The 22,028-nt window shown below is 43.8% G+C and overlaps 1 protein-coding gene across 2 annotated transcripts in view; it reads right to left on the reverse strand.

Moving 5' to 3' along the window:
• The window catches only part of LOC130835676 (ATP-binding cassette sub-family C member 4-like), a 175,740-nt gene that overhangs the window by 119,837 nt on the left and 33,875 nt on the right, over positions 1–22,028 (reverse strand). For both annotated transcript variants that reach the window (XM_057707374.1, XM_057707373.1), the window contains exons 10-15: positions 20,568–20,657; positions 19,193–19,384; positions 11,970–12,064; positions 11,651–11,737; positions 4,146–4,242; positions 631–840 (exon numbers count right to left, since the gene is read on the reverse strand). In XM_057707374.1, the coding sequence (XP_057563357.1) occupies positions 631–840; positions 4,146–4,242; positions 11,651–11,737; positions 11,970–12,064; positions 19,193–19,384; positions 20,568–20,657 (771 nt within the window). The remainder of the gene's footprint in view (positions 1–630; positions 841–4,145; positions 4,243–11,650; positions 11,738–11,969; positions 12,065–19,192; positions 19,385–20,567; positions 20,658–22,028) is intronic.

Genomic DNA, 22,028 nt, shown 5'->3' on the forward strand with positions numbered 1-22,028 from the left:
AGTCACAGGAGCCAAGGATGTCCTGGCTCTATGCTGGCCATTTGGGATTCAAGGTGGACACGATGTGGTTCTTGGTCTTGAAGAGTAAGAAAGGAAGACGGGAACCAACTCCACATTGTCTGCTGTGTGTCAGGTCCTTTGCACATGCTACCTTTGGCCTATCACAAACCATTTGATAATGGGGCAAAACAATATCATCAGTCACCTGCAGTGCCAGAACATTCCAACACATAGGAAAAGTAGCTAATTTCATGTGGGCCCCAGCAGGACTCATTCTAAAAGGTCATCAAATTAAGCCCCTGGATGCATAAGGGAAGCCAGGGGCCACCAGAGCAAGTAGGATGTAACTGGTAAACTGAAGAGTTCTCATACAAGCGTGAGCCACATGCACCCGGGAATTCATAGCAGTGCACCCGCTACCGATCTCCATGAGATGCTCCATCCTACACCCAAAGGGGAACCCCAATCAGGCTTCCTCCCTGCATGCTCTTTGAATTCTACCAATTTCATAGAATGAGGCCTTGGAATCTTAGGGTCTACTTTGAAGATGTCCTGAGCAGAGCAGACTGAAGGTCCGTGAGGCCACCAAGACTGGAAAGACCAGGGCATGTTGCAGGATGATAAACTCACATCTTGGCCCTCTGAAGCGTCATCTTTCAAAGAGGGTCTGGAAGAGTGTTGAGATCGAACTGAAGACTTGGAGGAGGTCTGATTCCTCAGAGTGGGAGTTCCTGGAACTGGAGATGGTTCAGTCTCCTCATTCTCCCTCTTAAAAAAGGAAATGACATCTATACCGGATTTCAGGAACTCAGAATAAGTCCCCCTTTTGACCACTTTGCCCTAAAATAGAGAATATGAGAGGAATGCATTTACATTCGATAATTCTAATCTAATCTAAATACTAATCAAGAAAAGTTAACTGGTCTTAGATTACAATTTTCATAATAAAATGATCCTTAGGTCTGGAATTCTGGTTGACAAATCTCTTTCAGTTCAACTTGACACAGAACTGAGCATTCTGTTCTCTACTAAACCCTGTGTTAGGTGCTGAGGGATGTGAAAGAAATGTGTGCTCATGTGTTAAAAATGGAGACCACTGACACAACTACCAAGGGCATTTAGAAAAGCAAAATGTACAGAGGTTGGTGGGAGTATCAGCTCAGTCTTTTCAGACAACATGGAATTTGAGAGACGCCTCATTCGAGAAGAAGAATTTTAAAAACAGTCAATTGGGGTGAATATTCCAGGAAAGAAAAAGACTAACCCAGAGGGGGGCACAAGCACATCTGCACAGGTAAGACTCACTCATCAAATCTTCCCTGAGCATTGTCACAGTATCACGTGTCCTGCTGGGACAAGACATGTAGGAACCAACTCTGGGCAGAGAACCCATAAGCTTTACTTCATGATCTTTACAATTTACCCACAAATGCAGGACTCTCCAGACTGAAAATTCAATATTCTACATATTAAAGTATTTAAACAAGTTGGCCATGAGACTGGGGTGGCTCTAATGCCTTGGCAGCCTGTGCCAGCAAACCAAACCCTAAGCCAGAAGAATCAATGCACTTAAATCTGAGAAAAAGCTTAAGAACAACCAATCACAAGCAGCCAACCAGGCTTCCCCTATTCAGGCAAATGCTTAAGGTACAGTCAGTCTAATCATTTTCTTTGGACACGTGTGACACATCATTGCACAGTTTCCCTCCCTTACAAAGTTATGTAAAGTAAAGTGCAGATGTCTTCACTATCTTATAACCATGTGAAATAAGACTCAACTGATCCACTCAGTGTCAAACAAAATATTAGGGAAAATCCCAGGATGTAAAACTAAACAGAGGAGGGCAGCACTGGTTTAGGCAGGTCAGGAAAAAGCAGGTAGCCCAGGATCCTAGCTGTTATCCCTCTTATTCTATGCCCTGAGGTGGTTCCCTGGGAGAAACCCAGTGAAGCCTTTGGGCACCATCTGATGCTGCAGAACTAGAAAATTATTCAGGATATATTGTGTCTTGTTCCACCTGGGAGGCAAAATTCATGCACCTTATTTAATGCAATTACCACTTTCCACTTAGTATCTGTAAGATGCACAAGGAAATGACTAGTGATACAAAGATAGTAATTTTACTCAGCAGTCAAGCACTGACAATTCTGAGGGGACGAGGGGACAGCCATCCCCTCCCTGCTGTGAGAGAGGGACCAGACAAGCAGCAAGGATGTACTCCAACTCATCCAGGGGTGCTCGCCAGTGGACAAACAGTTCTGATAGTAGTAAAATTGAGGGTGGTCTCCACAAAAGAAGCAATAAGTGGACCCCAAAATATCTAGGGACGGGCTAAACAGGTTATTCTGCCTTCCGCTGACTCTGTGCTCATAATACTGATAATGCTGGGGTTTTACATACTAGTATCACCCCCTCCAAACATGAAATTAACTGCTTTCAAATTTTTGCAGCCTGAACTCCACATTCCTGAAAGAGTGGATAAGAGTTGACACATGGAACTGCTTCTAGAGAAATAGAGGCTATGCATTTTAATAGTCTTTCTTAGGACAGAAATTCATTTGATAAGTGATGGATTTGACCAAGAGCCTGTTGGAACACACAAGAGTTAACAATGGAGGTGCTGAGGCACAGAGACAAACAAGCCAAGGATCAAACCACCACACCAACTCTGAAAAATTCTCACCAATCTCCACTCCACCCCCATGCTAGGTGCTGTGAGTTGAATGGCAGCCCCACAAAAAGGTATGTTCAAGCCCTAAACATGACACCTATGAACATGACCTTATTTGGATATGTCTTTGTAGATGTAATTAAGATGAGGTCATACTGGAATAGGATGACCTTAAATCCAATATGACTGATGTCCTTATGAGAAGAGACTTGGACATGGGGACAACAGCCATGTGACATCAGAGGCAGAGACCATAGTGCTGCAGCTGGAAGCCAAGGAAGGCTGGCGAACATCAGAAGCTGGAAGGGATGATTCTCTCCTGGAGCCTTCAGGGAGAACACAGCCCTGCCAGCATCTTGATGTGGGACTTGTAGCCTCCAGAACAGTAAGATGTTAAATTTCTGTTGTTTTAAGACACCCAGTTTGTGGTACTTTGTTATGGCAGCTCTAGAACCTGATGTACCAGCCTAAGCCCACACTTCCATCTTCTCAACTTTACTGAGACTTCGAATTGCTTATGCTGTTGACCCTCCAGCACACATCAGAGGAATCTTTTCAAAACCGAGTCAGACCACATTGCACCTCTGCTCTGGACCATGCAATGGCTTCCATCCCACTTCCGGGCCTGCTGCCCACTGCTCAGAAAACAGCTCCCTCCACAGCCCCCTGCTCACTCTCAGACACACTGCCACCCTGCAATCCCTCCAACCTGCCAGGCCAGCTCCTTTGTTAGGACCCCTACCTCAAATCCCCCCCTCCCAGGTGACTACGTGGCTCCCGCCTTCATGTCACTCAGGCCAAATGAGGCACCACCTCCTCAGGGAGGCAGCCAGGATGTCAGCCCCACCCCTCTCTCTTTCCTCACCTCTGTCCCCATAAGAACAGAAGCCCCATGAAGGCAGGGCCTTGTCCTACTGCTGCACAGGCTCCAACACGTATCAGGCACATAAGAAGCCCTGGGCAGTGAGACCAGCAACTGGCTGCACCAGCAGAGTGGGTGTCTCTGACCAGGGTGCTCGGCTACCCAACCTCCCTTCTGGTATTAATGGAAGATGCTCTTTAGGCAAACTGCGCATGACAATCACGTGAATACAAACACCTCTTTGTATCTCTAATTTCCAAACAATACATGGAAGGGGAAATTTAAGTCACGGAGGGGAAAACAAAAAGTCATAAATGAAATAGCATAATTATCCTCAACAAATTTCACTAGAACAGTGATAATTCAGTAACCGTGCGGTAGCACTTATACACACTTTAGGGTTTATGTGGCTTAGAGTGTAGTAGTGACATTTCTACAGGTCTTCTGATTCATCCTCAAAGGTATGAATACCACCTGCTCTGAAAAGAGGGTATAAAACTGAGGGAGAAGAGGGCATTTACCACAAACCCAAGGAGAGTCTTCTGCCAGGGGGCCTAGCCTTCAACACACCTGAGTGCTAGCAATTCCACAGACTTCTAGAAATCACTTACATGTTTCAATATCAGAATCTGACTTGCATCCTTTAGGAACTGCAGCTGATGAGTCACTAAGATTGTGATCTTCTCCTTCAAGACTTGGCAAATACACCTACAAATGTAAAAGGTACAGGATGCAAAAGCACATTAATGGAGGTGTTCCCAACTGAAAACATATTTGAAAACCAAAACATATTTTGAAAACATAATGAGACAAAGACAACACAGTGGTCAAAGATATATAAATACCAAATAAATAATAATACAAACATAAATCAATAATTCCGACTAGGTCCTCAAATTTATCAGCAGCAAATTTGAATTTAGTGCTGCTAAAAAATTCTAAAGAGCAGTCCAGTGAAGAAGGTACCAACAGCTAAGGTTTTTTTTTCTCAAATTCTCAGCTTAACAATAATGTACATGTTTCATAGTGAAAAATAATTGAGCAATAGTGAGATTGCAAAATTTGACTGAATTAAAACACTATTTTATGGCTATGCGGGAATGGGGGAAGAGGGATCTATGTCATATAAAAATGTGTACATTTTTCTTAGGTAGTTTTTTAGGTGATTATTTATGATTTTTGATATACATATTAACAACCAAAAAGTAATAGATTCTTGATAACTTTGCCAGAGTGCATTTTCTAGACATTTCTTCCAAAATAATATTAGATAGAAAAAGAATGCTAGTGTGGCCTCCAGCAGTCTCCACCACATTCCCAGTCCCATCCAGGAGCAAGTCTTTTTCACAAGGACGGAACACCTTCCAAATATGAAAATAAAGGAGCAGAATCCAAATGGCCCAGATCACAGTGGAAATCATCCAACAGCTCAAAGGACACACCAATTCTCTACAGCCAAGACCCCTGTATGGTCAGGCCACCCAAGATGGCTGTTCTCTTGCTCTCTGTACACCCCCTGCTCAACAGGTGCCTGCTTCACCTACAGCTACTCACATGACTGAACTTCCTACATACTCGCCCCAGGCCCCAGCTAATGTCTGTTCTAGCTTTAGATCAGAATCCTCCACTCTGCTTATCAAAGGGGCAGCGAGGAGCATGCCCCATTGCTGGTTTCCATGGTAATTGATAAGCCAACCTGACATCAATTCCCTCTATAACAGGTAATCTCCCAGTCTTCCCTCCCCTCCCCCAGGAGCAAAGACTGCAGCCCTGTCCTTCCCCAACACCCCAGGGTGGGGTTTCCCTCTAGGACCTTGCTTCAGTCATGTAAGCTTGTCCTATTCATTAAACCGTTTGTGTCTCCATTGATAACTCCAGGCTCTTTCTTAGGTCTAAGCTGGGCAAGTACAAGCCTTATAGGCCTGTGGGGTGCAGCCCAACAACCCCCCTCAGTATCCAAACTTAAGTGTGTTTTACAGGAACCCCTCCAACTGCTCCTACATTGTAAATGCAGACCACTGGGAACTCAGCCCCAGTCTCACCCCACAAGGTTCTACAACCCTCCAGGGAAGCGAGTAGCTGGGTCCAGGGCCCTGGTGACCACGGGCAGGGCTCCAGGCATGTACTCTGGGTGCCCGAGCCCCTCGCAGAGCAAACCTCAGGAACATGGGCCACAGCTCAGCCTACTGAGTGAGTCAGATGGAGAGTCCGGAGGCAGCAGACGGCAGCTCAGTCCCTCTCACCAGCCTGACAATGTCAGATGAGCTACTAAACCTCAGTTTCATCTCAAAACAACATCAATGACAATTCATCCACATGTTTTGAGAAATCAAACCACTAATCCGCTCAGTAAACATCAGCCACTTTCTCCACTCCTCCCTAACCCATGAGCAGTCATCTGCTTTGGACTCATGATAGAAAAGTCCTAAGGGGACACTCTGGACACTGGGTCTATGATAGAAACAAGACCCTGGGATGTAGACACATACAGCATCACTTCATGAAGTCCAAAAGGATTCATTTTTCCCTTTTGACATATCTTAGTTCAGCTTTCCTACCTAAGTTTCTTGACTGAATAAACTCCTCTTCAGACAGTACTAAAGCTTTTAACAGAATTGTTTCTTCTTAATTCAAAATTACCTGCCAACAGTCCACGAAGGTGGATGTTAATCAGATCTGATGGGTTGCTATGTCCAAGATGGACTAACACGAAAGTTTTTAAACATTTTCGTCCTAACATGCAACCACAGATGAGGTAATATAAATGATTACAATGAAGAGATACTTCATTTTAGAAAGTACTCTATTTTCCTAGTTTTTAGAGTAAAGATTTCCAAGTCATGCCATAAAATATGATTGATTCAGCAACCAGTTGTTTAACTGCTATTCCTATATAAGGGCTGTGTTAATCCCATATATAATCCTACACAAGGGCTGTGTTAAGAGGAGATACACCCCATGGTAGAGGGGTTACAAATAAAAAAGACAGCGTCCCCACCTTCATTCATTCAGTTAGCAGACGTTTGTTGAGGATTTAGACATTCTCCTAAGTGCCGAGGATACACCTGTAGGCCAAGAAAGCGGACAATACTCTGCACCGTGTACAGGGAGACACACTGAAGTCATATAGAAAATGCACCATTGGGCCATGATGTGTGCTCTGAAGGAAAAGCAAGGGGGGCTGCTGTCTTAGGTGGAGTGGCTCGGGAGCCCTGAGACTATCTGGGGGAAACATCCCTGGAAGAAGGCAGAGCAGGTGCAGGGGTCCTGGGACAGAACATGGTGAGTTAAGGGACCTTTGTGCTTTCATGCTTAGTGGGGGGTGGGGGAGACTCATAAATAGTCAAGTGCAACCCTCTGAGGGCTGAGGGAAGACAGAAGGGCACTGGCTCCCCCTGGAGGAACAGGAGGGAAAGGCAGGGGCCCGTCTTTCACCTTCCTTCTTTGCCCTGGCGCACTGCTCCCTGGCTCTGGGACAGAGTGAGCAGTATCTACAGACAGATAGGTGTGAGAAAGGACCTGCCACAAAGCCAGCACATCTGGAATACCAAGTGGGTGTGGTGACGAGCTGGAAAGGCTGACGGGGACAGATGGCAAAGAAGCCTGTTCTCTGTTCGAGGACCTGGAGCTGCATCCTGAGTCTGTGAAGGGCTGGAGCGTGAAGGGCTGGAGCGTGAAGGGCTGGAGCAGGAAGCGTGAACTGTGTAGACATCAGCGTGGGAGTCTGATCAGGACAGACCCGAAGAACTGGTGACACTGGAGGCAGGGGTCTGGTGATGTGTGAGTCTCTGAACCGTGACGGGAATCCACAGCTAGACACAGGTGAGATGCATCAGTTCACCTAAGGCCTCTGACCTTCTGTAGGTGACAGAACCCACTTAATGTTTATAACATACAGTTGTAAAACTCACAAACCTTAGTAACCTGGGATATATAGTCATGACTGAAGTAATCTGTTAATGGCAAGTAGAAGTGTGATTTATTCACTTTTAATACAAAACACTTCCCACTGCTAAGCTTCTGCACGACCACCATCTTTCAGAGCATAGTTTTCCATCCAATTTTCTAAGTTGAGAGCATTGTCCAGGTGCTGCTGAGTGATTCCCTAAATTACATTCATGCTCCCTGACTTACATTTCCCTGGAGAACGTGGTTCTGATTAGCAAACAACAATCTTAACAAGCTCGCTTCTATCAAGTGTACATCCAAAGTCATTAAACCCACAAGGTTGAAGAGGACTTTATAAACATCTCCTGTGTTTGAAAGAGAACTAGGGGGAGCTTTTGTGATAAGCACATTGTACTTGGCAATCAGAATGCCTTCCTATCCCCTCCCTGTGACACAGATGTAATGGCCAGCAGCAGCTGTTCCTGGAGTGACGGAGAACTTGTTCACACTCAAGAAAGGGTGACAGACATTTTCCAGTTCAGGGTGGGGCACTGACCTACTTATGATTCCAGGAGTCTCTGTCACAGCACTAGTGCCTGTCACTGAACCCATGATAAACCACAAAGCACTTCTCTAAGGGAAAATACATCTCACGATCAGGAGAGGGTGGGAAAGGTGGGTCAGGTAAGAGAGCTGGAGGCCACGCCATGTGTCAGCTGCCCTGCTCTCTCATGTTCTGAAAGATTCAATGTCACTTTGCCATTGTTTTATTGTGGTAAAATATACATAACATGAAATTTACCATTTCTACGATTTTTAAGCTGCAGTTCAGTGGCATTAAGTACATTCACACAGTTGTGCAAGCCATCACCACCATCCATCTCCAGAGCTCTTTCATCACCTCAACACTAAGCACAAGTTACATACAGCTTTGGCCCATGACCCCTGCTTAGTGGACGTGGAATTCCAGCTCCTTGTATCCAGAGCTCAGAGCTCTCACGTCTCACTCTCACACAGCTGACTCTGCTGAAGTCTCTTTACTTTGCTATTTTGGACCTGCTGTAAATCACTCATGTCTCCCAAAATTCACACGTTGACACCTTGGCTGTCAGTACCTTAGAATTTGGTGACAGGGCCTTTAAAGAGGCAATTTTCCCCCTTAATTAGGGTGGACCTAATCCAATCTGACTGGTGTCCTTAGAAGAGGAGATTAAGACATAAGGATAGACACACGGGTGCATGGGAACAGATGAAACACCACATGAGGACACAGCGAGGAGGATGCCATCAGAAGCCAAGGAGAGAGGTCTCATCAGAAACCAAACCTGCCCACACCTTGATCTTGGACTTCCAGCCTCCAGAACTGTGAGGAAATTAATTTCTATTGTTTAAGCCCCCCACTCCCCCACCCCCTGTGACAACCTGCTATAGACAATGTTTGTGTCCTCAAAATTCATACCTTGAAACCTAATGCCCACTGTGAAGGTCCTGGAGATGGGCTGTTGGAAGGTGACCAGGTCACAAGGGTAGAGCCTGCATGAATGGGATTAGTGCCCTTATAAAACGGACCCACACAGTTTCCTCACCCCTCCCATCATGTGAGGACACAGGGATTGAACCCTCAATCTGACGCTGAATCTTTCAGCACCCTGACTTTGGACTTTCCCAGCCTCCAGAAATCTGAGAGGTAAATTTCAGTTATTTACAAGCCACCCAGGCAATGGTCTCCTGTGAGAGCAGCCTGCACAGGCACAGCCCTAGCAAACTATACAGGACCTGACAGTGAGAATTTCCAAATAGCTTCTCTCTGCCAAACAACGTGCATCCTCCAGGTGAGGATGTGCCTGTTGTTCTTCTCAAGCCTTGCTTCTTCCTTCCTCTACACCTTTGCTGCTACTCTTCCTTTAGTGAAAGGACCTGAATCCTTTTCTCAGCCTCCACAAACCCTGCCCAGCCTGCAGGCCCACAGGGCACGTCCTGCCAAGCCCAGTGCACAGGGAGCTTTCCAATTTCAGCTGCCCACTTCTGCTTCCCCTTAGCTTTTAATATCCTGTATTGAAACCCTCTAAACCTCGACTCTGCTGAACTTTCCCCAAGCACCTGTCTTAGCAAGCTGCATGTAGAGACAGATTTCTTAGAGGCAGGAATGAGAGCTGAACGTCTTAGTCTCCCTTATTCTGCCCAGGGTGGGTCCTTCCCCTCTCCTGGCTCACTGTCCTCCTTTGTAAAGTAAGAGGTTTTGTGTAGTAACATCTGTAAGGGCACTGATTTCAGTGCACAAGTAGGGCAGCTGAAAGGGCTCATTGACTTTAATAAGGTGAAAAACAGCAGGCTAACTAACCGTGGGGTAGATGTGGATGCTGTTTTAGGAAAAGCACGTTCACAAGGCTTTCGAATGGTCAGTGCAGACTCCATCAGAGGCATCAGTCAGTGTGTGTTAGGATACATTACACACAGAAAAGCATCAGAGTTGTTCTACTTCAGGTGTTCGGTGGCCAAGCAAGAGCCACTGACAACAAATTCCAGACACACAAAATGAGAGTCAGGATTTCAGCCAGATTCTAGATTCTTAGTTTCAAATTTAAGTTAACCCTACATTGTGGGTCTAAGTATTAAATTCTAGTGAGTATCCATGAAGCAGTGTGAAATGATTGAAGCCATACTCAGATGTGGAATAAATCATTCTCAAATTCCAGGCTTTACTAAGTACAGTAAAACCTTGGATTGTAAGTAACTTGTCCTGTGAGTGTTCTGCAGGACGAGCAAACATTTCTAATAAATTTTAACTTGACAAACAAGCAATGTCTTGCAATACAAGTAGTACGTGATGCTGAACGTCACATAATCACAACTGAGACAATGGTTCTTCTCTCTCTCTCGCTGCGGGATTTCTCCAACTCTGCTTGGAGAAAACTGTGGCCTGATTGTGTTCTTGGACATGACTTAGAGGGGCTTGCTTATGAACAGGAGCTGCCAGTTGTCGATAAAATTGTGTCCCTGGGGAAGACCATGGGACTGGAGGTGAATGAGGACGACATTCAAGAGCTGGTGCAGGAACATGGCCAGGAGCTGACCACTGACGAACTGATGGATCTGCATCACAAGCAACAGCAGGAGGTTATTGAGGAGATCTCATTTGCAGAGGAGGAGGAGAAAAAGGCGGAGGAATCCCTCACTTTAAATGACATTAGGGAGATGTGTAAAATGTGGAAAGCAATGCAAAATTTTGTCAAAAAGCACCCAAGTAAGGCTGTAGCAGTGTGAGCAATGAATCTGTTTAACAATGATGCAATGTCACATTTCCATGAAATCCTCAAAAGGAGGCAAAAGCAAGTGCCATTGGATAGGTTCCTTGTTAAAGTTGCACGAAAAGAAAAAGATTCCATTGAGGCAATAGATAGTGATTTCGTTAGTGATAGTGAAAGTCATCCTACACAATAACCCTCCTCTCTCTTATCTCCCTCACACCAGCCACAAAGGTTTTAAAAGGTAAGTGCAGGTTAATTTGTTTATTTTTCTTTATATTTTGTATTTTCCTTATCGTTTTGTATTATGTTACAGTATTGTAATCATTTTTATATGAATATTTTTGGATTGTAGAACAAATCATGTGAGTTTCCATTATTTCTTATGGGGAAATTTGCTTTGATATACAAGTGCTTTGCATTACAAGCTTGTTTCCAGAACAAATTATGCTTGGAAACCAAGGTTTTACTGTATTTCCAAACCTACAGAAAAATAAGCATAAACCAACAAGATCTTTCCACGGAAGCCCTACGTCAGTGCTGAAAACTTCACTTCTAATGGGCCTTAAACAAATGACAGAGGAAAAGAACTGGCAGTGATGTACCAGGTTACCAAGACCCACCCTCTGATTTCAAAACCATACATCATCGTTCTTATTCCTGGGTTCTGGGTCCACCCACAGTGTCTGGTTATCAACTGCAAGTAGCAGGGGGAAATCTGCCATCTATCCCTCAGCTCCCTAAAGCACGGGCTCCACGGGCCTCCACACACTGGAAGCACCTCCTGTATTTTCCTATCATGACCTCATCATGATGCAAATTTCTCTATGATGGATCTTCTGTGGAGGGAAGGGAAGGGAGAGAGGGACACCAGAGTAGAACCAGTCAAGTCGACTGAAGCACAAAGGTTTTCCTGAGCTCTTTTCCCTGATCTCTACAGGGTTCTTGAAAGCAGAAATGACAGGAAACAGGAGCAAACTCACTGTTCAAACAAGTGCCTGCTGACTTCTGCATCTACTGCACTGAGCGGATCATCCAGGAGGTAGATGTCTGCATCCTGATACACGGCTCTAGGAAATGTAGAGAGATGTCAGGAGAAAAACGCTTCACGCTCCCTGGATCCCATCTCTGAATCATGACGATGTCCAACACCTTGATGTTCATTCCAGGAGCCCATGGAAAGAGCCTAGAGCCTGCTTCACACAGCGCCCACCCGGTGAACAGGGTCTGCGTGCTCACCTCCACTAGGAGCTGCAGAGGAGGCAGGGGCAGGATGGCAACTGAAACTGAAACACCATTTACCTTGCAAGGCTGACCCGGGCTTTCTGCCCTGCACTCAGTACAGTTCCTCCATCTCCTATCACAGTTAGATCTCCATCCTCCAAAAGCCGGAAATCCTACATGGAGATAGAAAAGGGGAAAAAGAAAAAGATTTAAAATGTGTTCTCCTCCTGCCACCCTAACCTTTCAGCATCAGTTCTTTATACAAGTATTTGATCAACAGCAATGGGTATATTTCATAGCAACTAAATTATACTCTTGAACATATAAAAAAAAAACTTCTCAGGACTTTTCATTGTTTTCATTCTGTAGTTTTTCACAGCATTTATACATTTGACCATTTTAACAGATAGGTACTGAGGATCGACTATATGCCAGGCATTGTTCTGGGCACAGTGAATTCAGCCATGAGGAAACAAAGTTCCTAGAGTTTCTTTCCATGGTGGGAGATGGACAAAATGACATGAGTACAAATACTAAGGACTAGAAGAAAAAGGAAGCCAGCTTAGGGGGATGGAAAGTGAAGGAGGTAAAGAGCCTCTATATTGGGGTCGGGAAGGGCTCTATTCAGAGAGGATGTGAACAGATCTGGAGGAGGGTGGAGGGGGCTCATGCAGACCTGGAGAGGGGGCTCCACACAGAGGAATGAGCAAGTGCAAAGGCCATGGGGCAGATGCCCAAGGTTTTGCAGGACAAGCAAGGAAGCCAGGAGAGCTGGAGCTGAGTAAGAATGAGGGGGATGAGGGCAGAGACAGAGCAGGAGGAGCCCTGGTTTCACTCCCAGTAAAAGGGGGAGGGGGATAGGGAGGACTGACATGGTCTGAGGCTTTTAAGGAATCTCTCTTATGCTTTGTGGAAAATAGACAGTTTGGGGGAAGGGTGAGAGTAGATACAAGTGAGGAGGCTACAGCAATAATTTAGGCAAGAGATGACGGTGGCCAGGACCAGAGTGGGAGCAGTGGGAATGGAGAGACAGGTCAAACTCAAGACACACGTGGAAGGTGGAGGCTGTAAGACCTGCTGGCGGGGTGGGTGTGGGCTGTAAGAGAAGAGGAGGACTTGTGTTGCTTTGGATGTGAGGAAGGGGAAGAACAGGGTCACCATTTACTGAACTGGGGAAGATGGTGGATGCAGGTTTATGAGACTTCAGTTGTGGACAAGCTGAGATGATCTCTTGGTGATGTCACAGTGCAGCTGGATATGCAAGAGTGAAGGTCTGTGCTAGAGGCACAGGTGTGAGAGTTGGTGGCCCAGCCTGGTGAAGGCCCAGGACTTATCAAAGAATAAGTGTGTCTTAAATTACCAATTTTGCTGATCTTGGCCTCAGCTTCCCACTTTCAAAGAAGGGATGACACTTGTCCTATATCTTCACAGTGACACTTAAGGCAAGTGACAGACAAGATTTGTACAAGAAATGGGAGCAGAAAGAGCAGGCTGGGCAGGAAAACCAGAGGGAAAGAAACAGTGTTTGAGGGACACAGAGCAGATCAGCTGGACTAAGTAGACGCTTGTCCATGGAAGCAGGAAAAACTCAAAGCTAAGAAGGATATGAAGTTTTGACTTGAGGATCTGGGAATCAATCAAAAGTTATATTTGAATATTATTTAAGAAGTCAGACAAATCAGTCCATTTTCCCCAGAGTACCTGGAGAAGGTAAAGGTAAAACTCAGGTTTAAGTTTCACAGTTATTATGTTAGAAATCTTTACTTTGATTGCCTATATTTATCACTCAACAAACCCTGGCATAGACAAGCAGAGTTTTCAGGGAGTTTGTTTTCTAATAAACCCCTCAGGCATCAACCTAGGAAACACAGCAGCACCTTTCTGCAGATGTAGACCTCATTTCTCTTTTGTCTTAGCTGGGGAGAAAGCAAGTGGCACACTGGGGTCTCCATGATAAACAAATCCTTTGATCTCCCTAAGTTTCATTTTCCTCTTCTAAAGAATGTGCTGCAGAAACAAGAATCACTAACCTCAAGGATGCTGTGAGACTCTAAAGAAGTGTATGAGCACCCTCAATAAATGGAAAAAAGACATTATTTGATTGTAACTTGCTACTGGTGACTGATGCCTATTTTCTCATCAATCTAACAGGTGGGACTCCATTCACAGTGTGAATCACAACATGTAAAGCACATGACCACAAGGAGAAAGAGACTGTCTCCACCATAACCCTCCCTGACAGCCACAAAGACACACAGGCACACACAGGTTCCCCGCACACTCACAGCTTAATGGGGTGCATCAAATGAAAGGCAACAATTGCTCTGTTGTGAAAATTCATCACTATTTCAACTTCTTTCTTTGTTGAGCTCAGAAGTTAATACCATATCCCGCACTTGGTTTTCATGAAAAACAGTGAGCATTTTAAGACAGGTTCTCAGCCTCCAACCTTACACACACACACACACACACACACACACAGTTTACTTGGCCTCCGTTTCACTGTTGACAGTCCTTGCAAACTGTTCTGCTTAGTTTTTATGCTTTGATTTTATGTTGTTCTGGTTTCCTTCTCAAAATAGCATCGCATTGTAACAGTAATCTCAACCGTGTTCTAGAAAAGGCACTTTAATCTACTCTTGCATTTAGCACAGTTAGGGCATAAGAAACAGGCTCTCTCCGAGTCTGGTAGGAGGACTTAGTGCTGTTGACTCTGACAATCATTCACCGTGAAGCCCCAGATGGGAAAGCATTTCAAAGGATTTGAAGTAAAATCCAAGTCAGACTAATTTCCCAGCCACCATTTTCTGATTAGGGTAAAGGGAAAAGCCTGAGTTGAGCATGTATTACAATTCCTCCCGCTGACAGGAAGGTGTTCTTATTCACGTTAGTTACCTCTAAGTTAAACTTAACCAATTTTCACTGAAAAAAGCAGACACACAAACTAGAGGCAAAATAGGAGATGGCTTCACTGGTTTGATGCCATCTGTCCAGAAGCACATCAAGGGCCCTTCAGCGATGGTGGAGACTTAGTGTAGAAACACCACGGAGCAGACTACTGAAATGGTTAATTGGGGTCAGACTTGAGGCCCCTGCAGAGGAGGGCTGGATTCAAACAGCAGGAGGCCCCTGCCTTTCTTCACAGCTTTTCTTCTGTTTGGAATTGCCCCTCCTCCCACGGCCTGTCAATATCCTGCCCATCTTTCCAGGCTCAGCCCAAACACACTCTCCCAGGAAACCATCCTGGACTCGTTTCTCTTCCTGCTGGGTTCCTAAGGCTTTGTTTACATCTCTCATGAAGGACCTGTCTTACTCTGCTCCATCATTTGTACATATGCACACCGCTACTCTCAGCTCCTGGAGGGTGAGATCCGTGCACCAAGCACTGTTCTGGACCCTGATGCTGATTATCTCTAATCCTCACAAGCTGCACAGGAAGTACTGGCCCCATTTCACAGATGAGGAAACTGAGACTAAGTGAGGTTACATCACTGGTCTGAGAACTATCACCTGTTAAGGAGAAAAGTTGGAATCTGAACCAAGCTCATGTCAATTCATAGCCTTTTACTCTTTCACATCATGCTGCCCAAGTGGTGACTGAAAAATATATTTGAAATGAAGGCAGCAGTAAAATAACTCAAGACTTGAAGACCTCTATACCTAGACAAAGAAGGGCTAATAAACATTTTCCTATGATTGTTAGGGCAATCTGAAAAGAAAATGTCCAAACTGGCAGGAATGTGGTAAATATGAGATGAAAGTACAGCTTACAGGCACGCAAGAGGGGTTTGTAAAGTCTAGTGATCTATGTGGGAAAATATTAAACTAGTTTAATAGACTTCAGGTGGTTAAAGATAATATGCAGACAACTGTTACTACATTGCTTATGTTATGGTTCAGGATATTTTTATTGTGGATATATATAATGTACTATCTGTAGAGCACCTATATAAATATCAACTCAAATAATGGAAGTTATATATATAAAGAAGATATATTCTTCCTTATAAGTCACATTTTGTGGATGTGATTTTCCCAAAAACTAGTTGAGCTTACAATTAAGGGCTAATTTATTTTCAAAATTATTCTAACATTTACAAAGTGCTTGCTATGTCCTAGCAATTAGATGCTTTAAAATCACTGCTGCATTTCATCCTCAAAACAACCTTATGAGGTTGATAGTGTTATTACCTCTATTTTACAGATGAAGAAACAGACTTATAAGGTTCAGACAATTAGCCAAAACCACACAACTAGTAAACAGAGAAACTGACACTCAAGCCCTGAGCCTTCTGACTCCTGGGCCTTGGAGTTGATGTCCTCATCCTGAACTGATGTTACCAAATGTGATTACTTCATATCTCCCTATTTTATTACAGAAATGTGTTTAGCTCAATCAACTTAAACATTTACTTCAATTCGATCAAGTATGGTATAATACATCTAGTTGTTTTTAACATATGTAAAATACAAGAAATGTTGCTTTTTTTTTTTTCCTGTATTTTTCTTTTTTTCCTTCCAGGATTTGGGAGAGGTAGCGTAAGGAAAATTGTAAGGAGAAACCTTTATTATATTTTTATGTATTTAAGTATGCATGGATGTAGAGAAAAGAGCTGGAATAATAACAAATAGCTACCATTTACTGAAAACCTGGCATGTTTGCATTTCACAGGCATTGCCTTTGACCTTTACATTAATCCCACATCTCCTCCATTTAACAAGGAAGGAAACTGAGACAAACACCTGGAATTACTACCCAGGATTGTTTCTCTCCAAAGGCCAAGTCTTTTCTACTACACATGCAGTCTCTGTATCTACAGGCCAAAATAATTCCAGGACGCTACTATTACTTGTGACCATCCTATGCCTAGCCACTGACACACGGATTACATAAGGAGATAAGCAGAAGCTCTCATAACTCATTAAGTGGTTCCCAGGTGTCGTAAAGACCTTGCTGATCCCTTCCTAATCAGAGTCATAGATGACATTTCAGAGCAGAAGCAAAACCTGTTGGAAACTCTCTGATCCAATATCCTCATTTTGCTGCAGAAATGTCAGAGGCCCAGACAGGGAACAGAAAATGTCCAGTGTGACAGCAGGCAAGTGATGAAGCCGGGGCCAGGACTCCGCTCTCTGCTACTTCTCCACCCTGGGCCTCACTTCCTGCCAAAGAGGGTATGGGCACGAGGAGCCCCAACTCCAAGTCCCGACCACGCAGCAGAACAGGAGAGCAGTCCATGTTTATAAAGTCACGTCACGTACAGGAGAATCGCTGTGCAGCCCCATCCTGCAGGGCCCTTCCAACCAGAGTCTGTGCTGCACAGATGCCCGAGGGTGGGTGAAGCCCCAGAACACTGCCCACGTTACTGGTCCACTCACCCCACGTGGCTGTGGCAAAGCATCAGACCTTAGAAAAAAATGGTGAATGGCAGCCACTGTCCCCAGAACCTGCTTTTCTCCAGAGATGCTCAAATGTGGAGGGGAAAGACACGGCTGAGCTTCACTAGAAGGGCAAGGTCATGCAAAGAAACAGCCACACACTGGCCTCGGTCTCTGGAGTCTGATCTGAGCATCAGGAACAAGTGGCGATTAAAGAGGAAATGCCTGAGATCTGTTTATTCCACATCCCACCTTCCACCTTCATCCATCACCCGCTTTTTAAAAAGTTCTTCCCAAAAACTTCCTCCGTTGAGAGGCAGCACAGCACCGTGGACAAGCATAGAGTATAGAGTTGTGCTGAAATGGATCTGAACTTAAGCTGCAAATGTAGAGATGAGCTATTTCATTTCTTCAAGCCTCAGTTTTACCAACTAAAATGAGGATGGTAGCATTAAAGACACTGGTAAAACACTAAAAACTCATATACTATTTTATCTTTGTGCAGGTGCACGTGTGAGAGACAGAAAAATGATTTGCACGTGGACTCTGAATAAATGGGAGCTGTTGTCTTACTGTTGTCCAGTTGCTTTCCCCCTCTTTTCTTATACAGTATATACGGCATTTAATAAAATTCTAGCTCATTCTTGCTAACTTGACATCATTTCTGCAAACACACGATCTCCCATTAACAAGAACCCAGGAGAAAGAAACAGAAGCCCATGAAAGGAGCAATTCTGTTTTGTTCACATCATCCTAAAATGCTACTCACCTGATACAATCTATGATACTCAAGCCATTGTTAAGCAAAATTACTATTTCCTCACACAGCTGGTTTGGAGCCTTCAACACCACACCTTCGAAAGTCTGTCCCAGTCTTTTCCTCACAGTATGAGTCAGACTTCCAGGCTGCACTAAACAGACCCAGAGGGGAGCCCTTCAACGCTATTATTCACTGATTGGGATTTTATAACCCAAGAGAGTAACATACTATTTATCAGTATTCACATTTTTCATTCTTTTTGCCAAATTATATTCTCCTATCAGGTAAGTTCAGTTTTCATCTTTCACTAATTTCATTTAAATCCCAAAGTAGAGTTAAACCTTTCATTTTGCCATTTTCTGTGAAAGTCAATGCCATTTCTGAAAATACTCTCCCCCCCTAAAAATGATGAAATATTGAAAAGAAATTTTAAAGCATTTCATTTTCTTTAAATAATAAATTACAAGTCAAAACCAAGTGCAGAGGGAAACCTAGAGACTGAAAGGGACCAAGGAGGTATCACCCAAGTGCAGAAGGCAGACCTACATGGAGTCTGATTCAAACAATGGTGAACCAGATTTCTCAGTGAGACAATTAACAGCATGTAAATACAGGCTAGAAGGTTGACGATATTCAGGAATTTGGGTTATTTTTTAGATGAAATAATGTAGTGATTTTTTCCCAAAGGCTTTCCTATCTTGTAGAGAAAACTAATGAAATGTTTACAGATGGACTAATCTGAGGTCTGGGATCTGTTGCAGAATAGTCTGGGGTGGGGGTGGGGCTGGCAGAGGGCAGGGGGAGAGACTCAGCAAGACTGGCCTCCAGCTGCTCCTGGTTGGAGCTGGGGGTGCAGGAGGGCTCATTACACTGTGCTCTCTGTTCTTACAAATTTTTTTAACTGTCTGGTAAAGAAAAAGTTAAAAGTGAATGAAACTTCACAAAATGAACCCCCTCCCCCGGCGGCATCTGTGAGCATCACTGTCACGTCAGGATTAAAACAACAGCGTATTAAAATATTAAGCAACAAAGATCTTTGAAATTAAAAAAAAAAAACAAAGATCTTTCAAATGAAAAAAACAACTTTGAACAAAACTTAGTTTAAACCAACATTATTATTGTTTGAAATTCGAGTATGTGCAACTGAAAACTCATTACTTACCTCCTCCAAAGCACAAGCCTTTATTACTTTTTCATATCGTTCTTTCTCATATTTCTTCCCAAATAAAATATTACTCCTCGAAGTTCCTGAAAACACCCAGGGCTGCTGAGAAACATACGCAATCCTCCCGTGCACGCTGACCAGCCCCTGGCTCGGGGGCAGCTCCCCCAGCACAGCACTTAGCAGGGACGACTGAAACAGACGGCAACACACACACGTGAACAGACAGCACTCGGGACGGAACACGCCCCGCAGCACAGCCATTCCCATCCTGGGCGCTTGATAAACGATAGAACCCTTTCCTTTAGAGCAGGATGAAGTACAACCCTGGCAGTTGCAACAACAACAACAACAAAAAACCTGAAAACAACACTATTGGTCAGTGTAAACTAATGGTTGATAAGGAATATTAATAGTATAAACAATCTACTCTGCCTGAGTTTCCCCCAAATGAAGTGTTATACTTACCAAGAACTAATGAAGAATGTTTAACATTCTTAACAAAGCAGCCCAGAAGCATGTGTATTTCATGTACCTGATGTTTAATGCAGTTGTTCCTGCATCCAGGCATCCTTTACTTGACAAATGCTTATTCTTAAAAAGCTATGTGTGAAGAACATATCCAAAGATTATTATTTAAAAGAACTCTGGAGTTGTGTCTGAAGAGCAAAAGTCCATCATAAAGGAAATCATCACCCTCTCATGTATACATCCCATGTTTAGATTTTTCTATTTTGTTGTTTCAGACTATGTGCATGTGCACATTTCCTACAACTCTCTTACAACACACAGACCTGATGGGTCTGTGCCCACACATCAGAGCGCTCACCACTCTGGGCTGAAATAACCTGCCTGTGTATCTGTCTCGCCCCGGACCCTGGTTGCCTCTGGAGGCAGGGGCGTCGGGGTCCTGCTCACATCTGTGTCTTTAGCTCCAGCACGTGGCTGCACACTCACTACACGTGCACTGATGGGGCCAAGTCTAGTCACGTGAGGAAATGTTTAAAGCTCCCTGGAAGAGCCTTTACAACCTCCAGACTTCCTGGAGTGGGCACTGTGACAAAAAGAAGTCCACACTGTCTCTGTCCATCCTGAATAGCTGCCACATAATTTCCTTCACTGAGACATCCAAATTCCCAACAAGCAGTTCCCAACTGTGTAACGTGAAGCACCAAGAAGGAAAACATAATGTGTGTTTATCCAGATTTATTTGGCCATGAAACCTTCTTGCAAAACAAATGTTCCATGGAACACAGAGAAAAGCTGTTCTAGATACACCCAATTCAAACTGTTACACGCAGCTCTGGGCTCAACTCTGAGAATTTAGTAGGGGCTGCGGCATTGCATCCAGCTGCCAAAAGGCATCATAACTTACCTTTCCTGCCCCCACAGGTCCAATCACAGCTAACAGTTCACCGGGTCTGACAGTAAAGGAAAGCCCTTGTAGGGTTGGGGTATTTGATGCCTACAAATTGAAGTTTATAAAAATGTAACCATTTCAATAAAGTAACAAATTACTTCAGAAAGTAGAGAAAATAACATAATAGTCATTGATATGCTAACATAAACCCACATTTTTCTCTTTCCTACTTATTTTTTTTTTTAAGTTTTGATACTTTTATTTTTGGCTGCTTTGGGTCTTCGTTGCTGCGAGGGGGTTTTCTGTAGTTGCGGAAAGCGGGGGCTACTCTTCCTTGCGGTGAGCGAGCTCCTAAGTGCGGGTGGTTTTGTTGTTGCAGAGCATGGCCTAGAGCACTCGGGCTTCAGTAGTTGTGGTGCACAGGCTTAGTTGCTCAGCGGCATGTGGGATCCTCCTGCACCAGGGCTCAAACTCATGTCCCCTGAATTGGCAGGAGGATTCTTAACCACAGCACGACCAGGGAAGTCCCTCTCCTTCCTATTTTAAGATACTGTGTTCTGGAGCCTTTTCAACCAATCTGATCTTTAGGGGTTTGAAACAGCTTTAGTTGCCTTTAGGAAGCCTCCTTCTTTTACGAGATTTCTATAAGGACAAAGCTCTAGACACCCACAGAATTTAGGTAGTTGAAATGCCAAGACATTTGCTTGAAATGCAAACTGCATGATGCACACTAGCTTATTAAAATAATGTACTTAATAGAATATTCATTATGGGAGGTTTTTAATCATTTATAAGTTTTCATTATGACCCTGGGTTTTAACTGTTTATCTCATTAATCTCCACAAGGTGGCTGCATAAGTACATGCATGCCTGACCTTTTACTAAGAATTTGAAATCTCCACAAATTTCTCCATTTTCATTTAATAAAGCACGAATCTCAGTAATGCTCAGCAAGCAAGGAGGCACTCTATATGATGTCACTCTTGGTAAATTAACTCTCGTAAATAACAGTCAAAGCTCTAATTTCACAAGAGCTCTAATTTAATACCAACCACAAAAAAATGGGGAATAAAGAAATTAATTATGACATCATGGGTCAGAGAGATAAAGCCTCAGTTTTATATGTATTTGCATTGCGAGTCCTGGCTAAACAAGCACAATAAAGTACTTCTATCATCAAAAAACAGAAAACAAAACAAAAAACAGACAAACAAAACACAAAGAAACGTGAAGGTACATGTGACAGCACATAATGCAAGGTGAGGGAAAAGAACAAAGTACTCATGATGCCAATCCCAGGTCACATTCCTGAGAGACTGAAGGGTGTATGTATGTCTTTACATATTCTAAGTTTTAAGGAAATTGTCAGTAATTGCTAATGTTTGAAAAAAACACATGGTTATGCTTGATTAGTAAAATGCCCAAAAGATTAAAAGCACAGAGTGTGAATAAAAAGTCTGGATAATCTTCAAAATG

This window comes from Hippopotamus amphibius, chromosome 14 (genome assembly GCF_030028045.1).
Source record: "Hippopotamus amphibius kiboko isolate mHipAmp2 chromosome 14, mHipAmp2.hap2, whole genome shotgun sequence".
Classification (NCBI taxonomy): Eukaryota; Metazoa; Chordata; class Mammalia; order Artiodactyla; family Hippopotamidae; genus Hippopotamus; species Hippopotamus amphibius.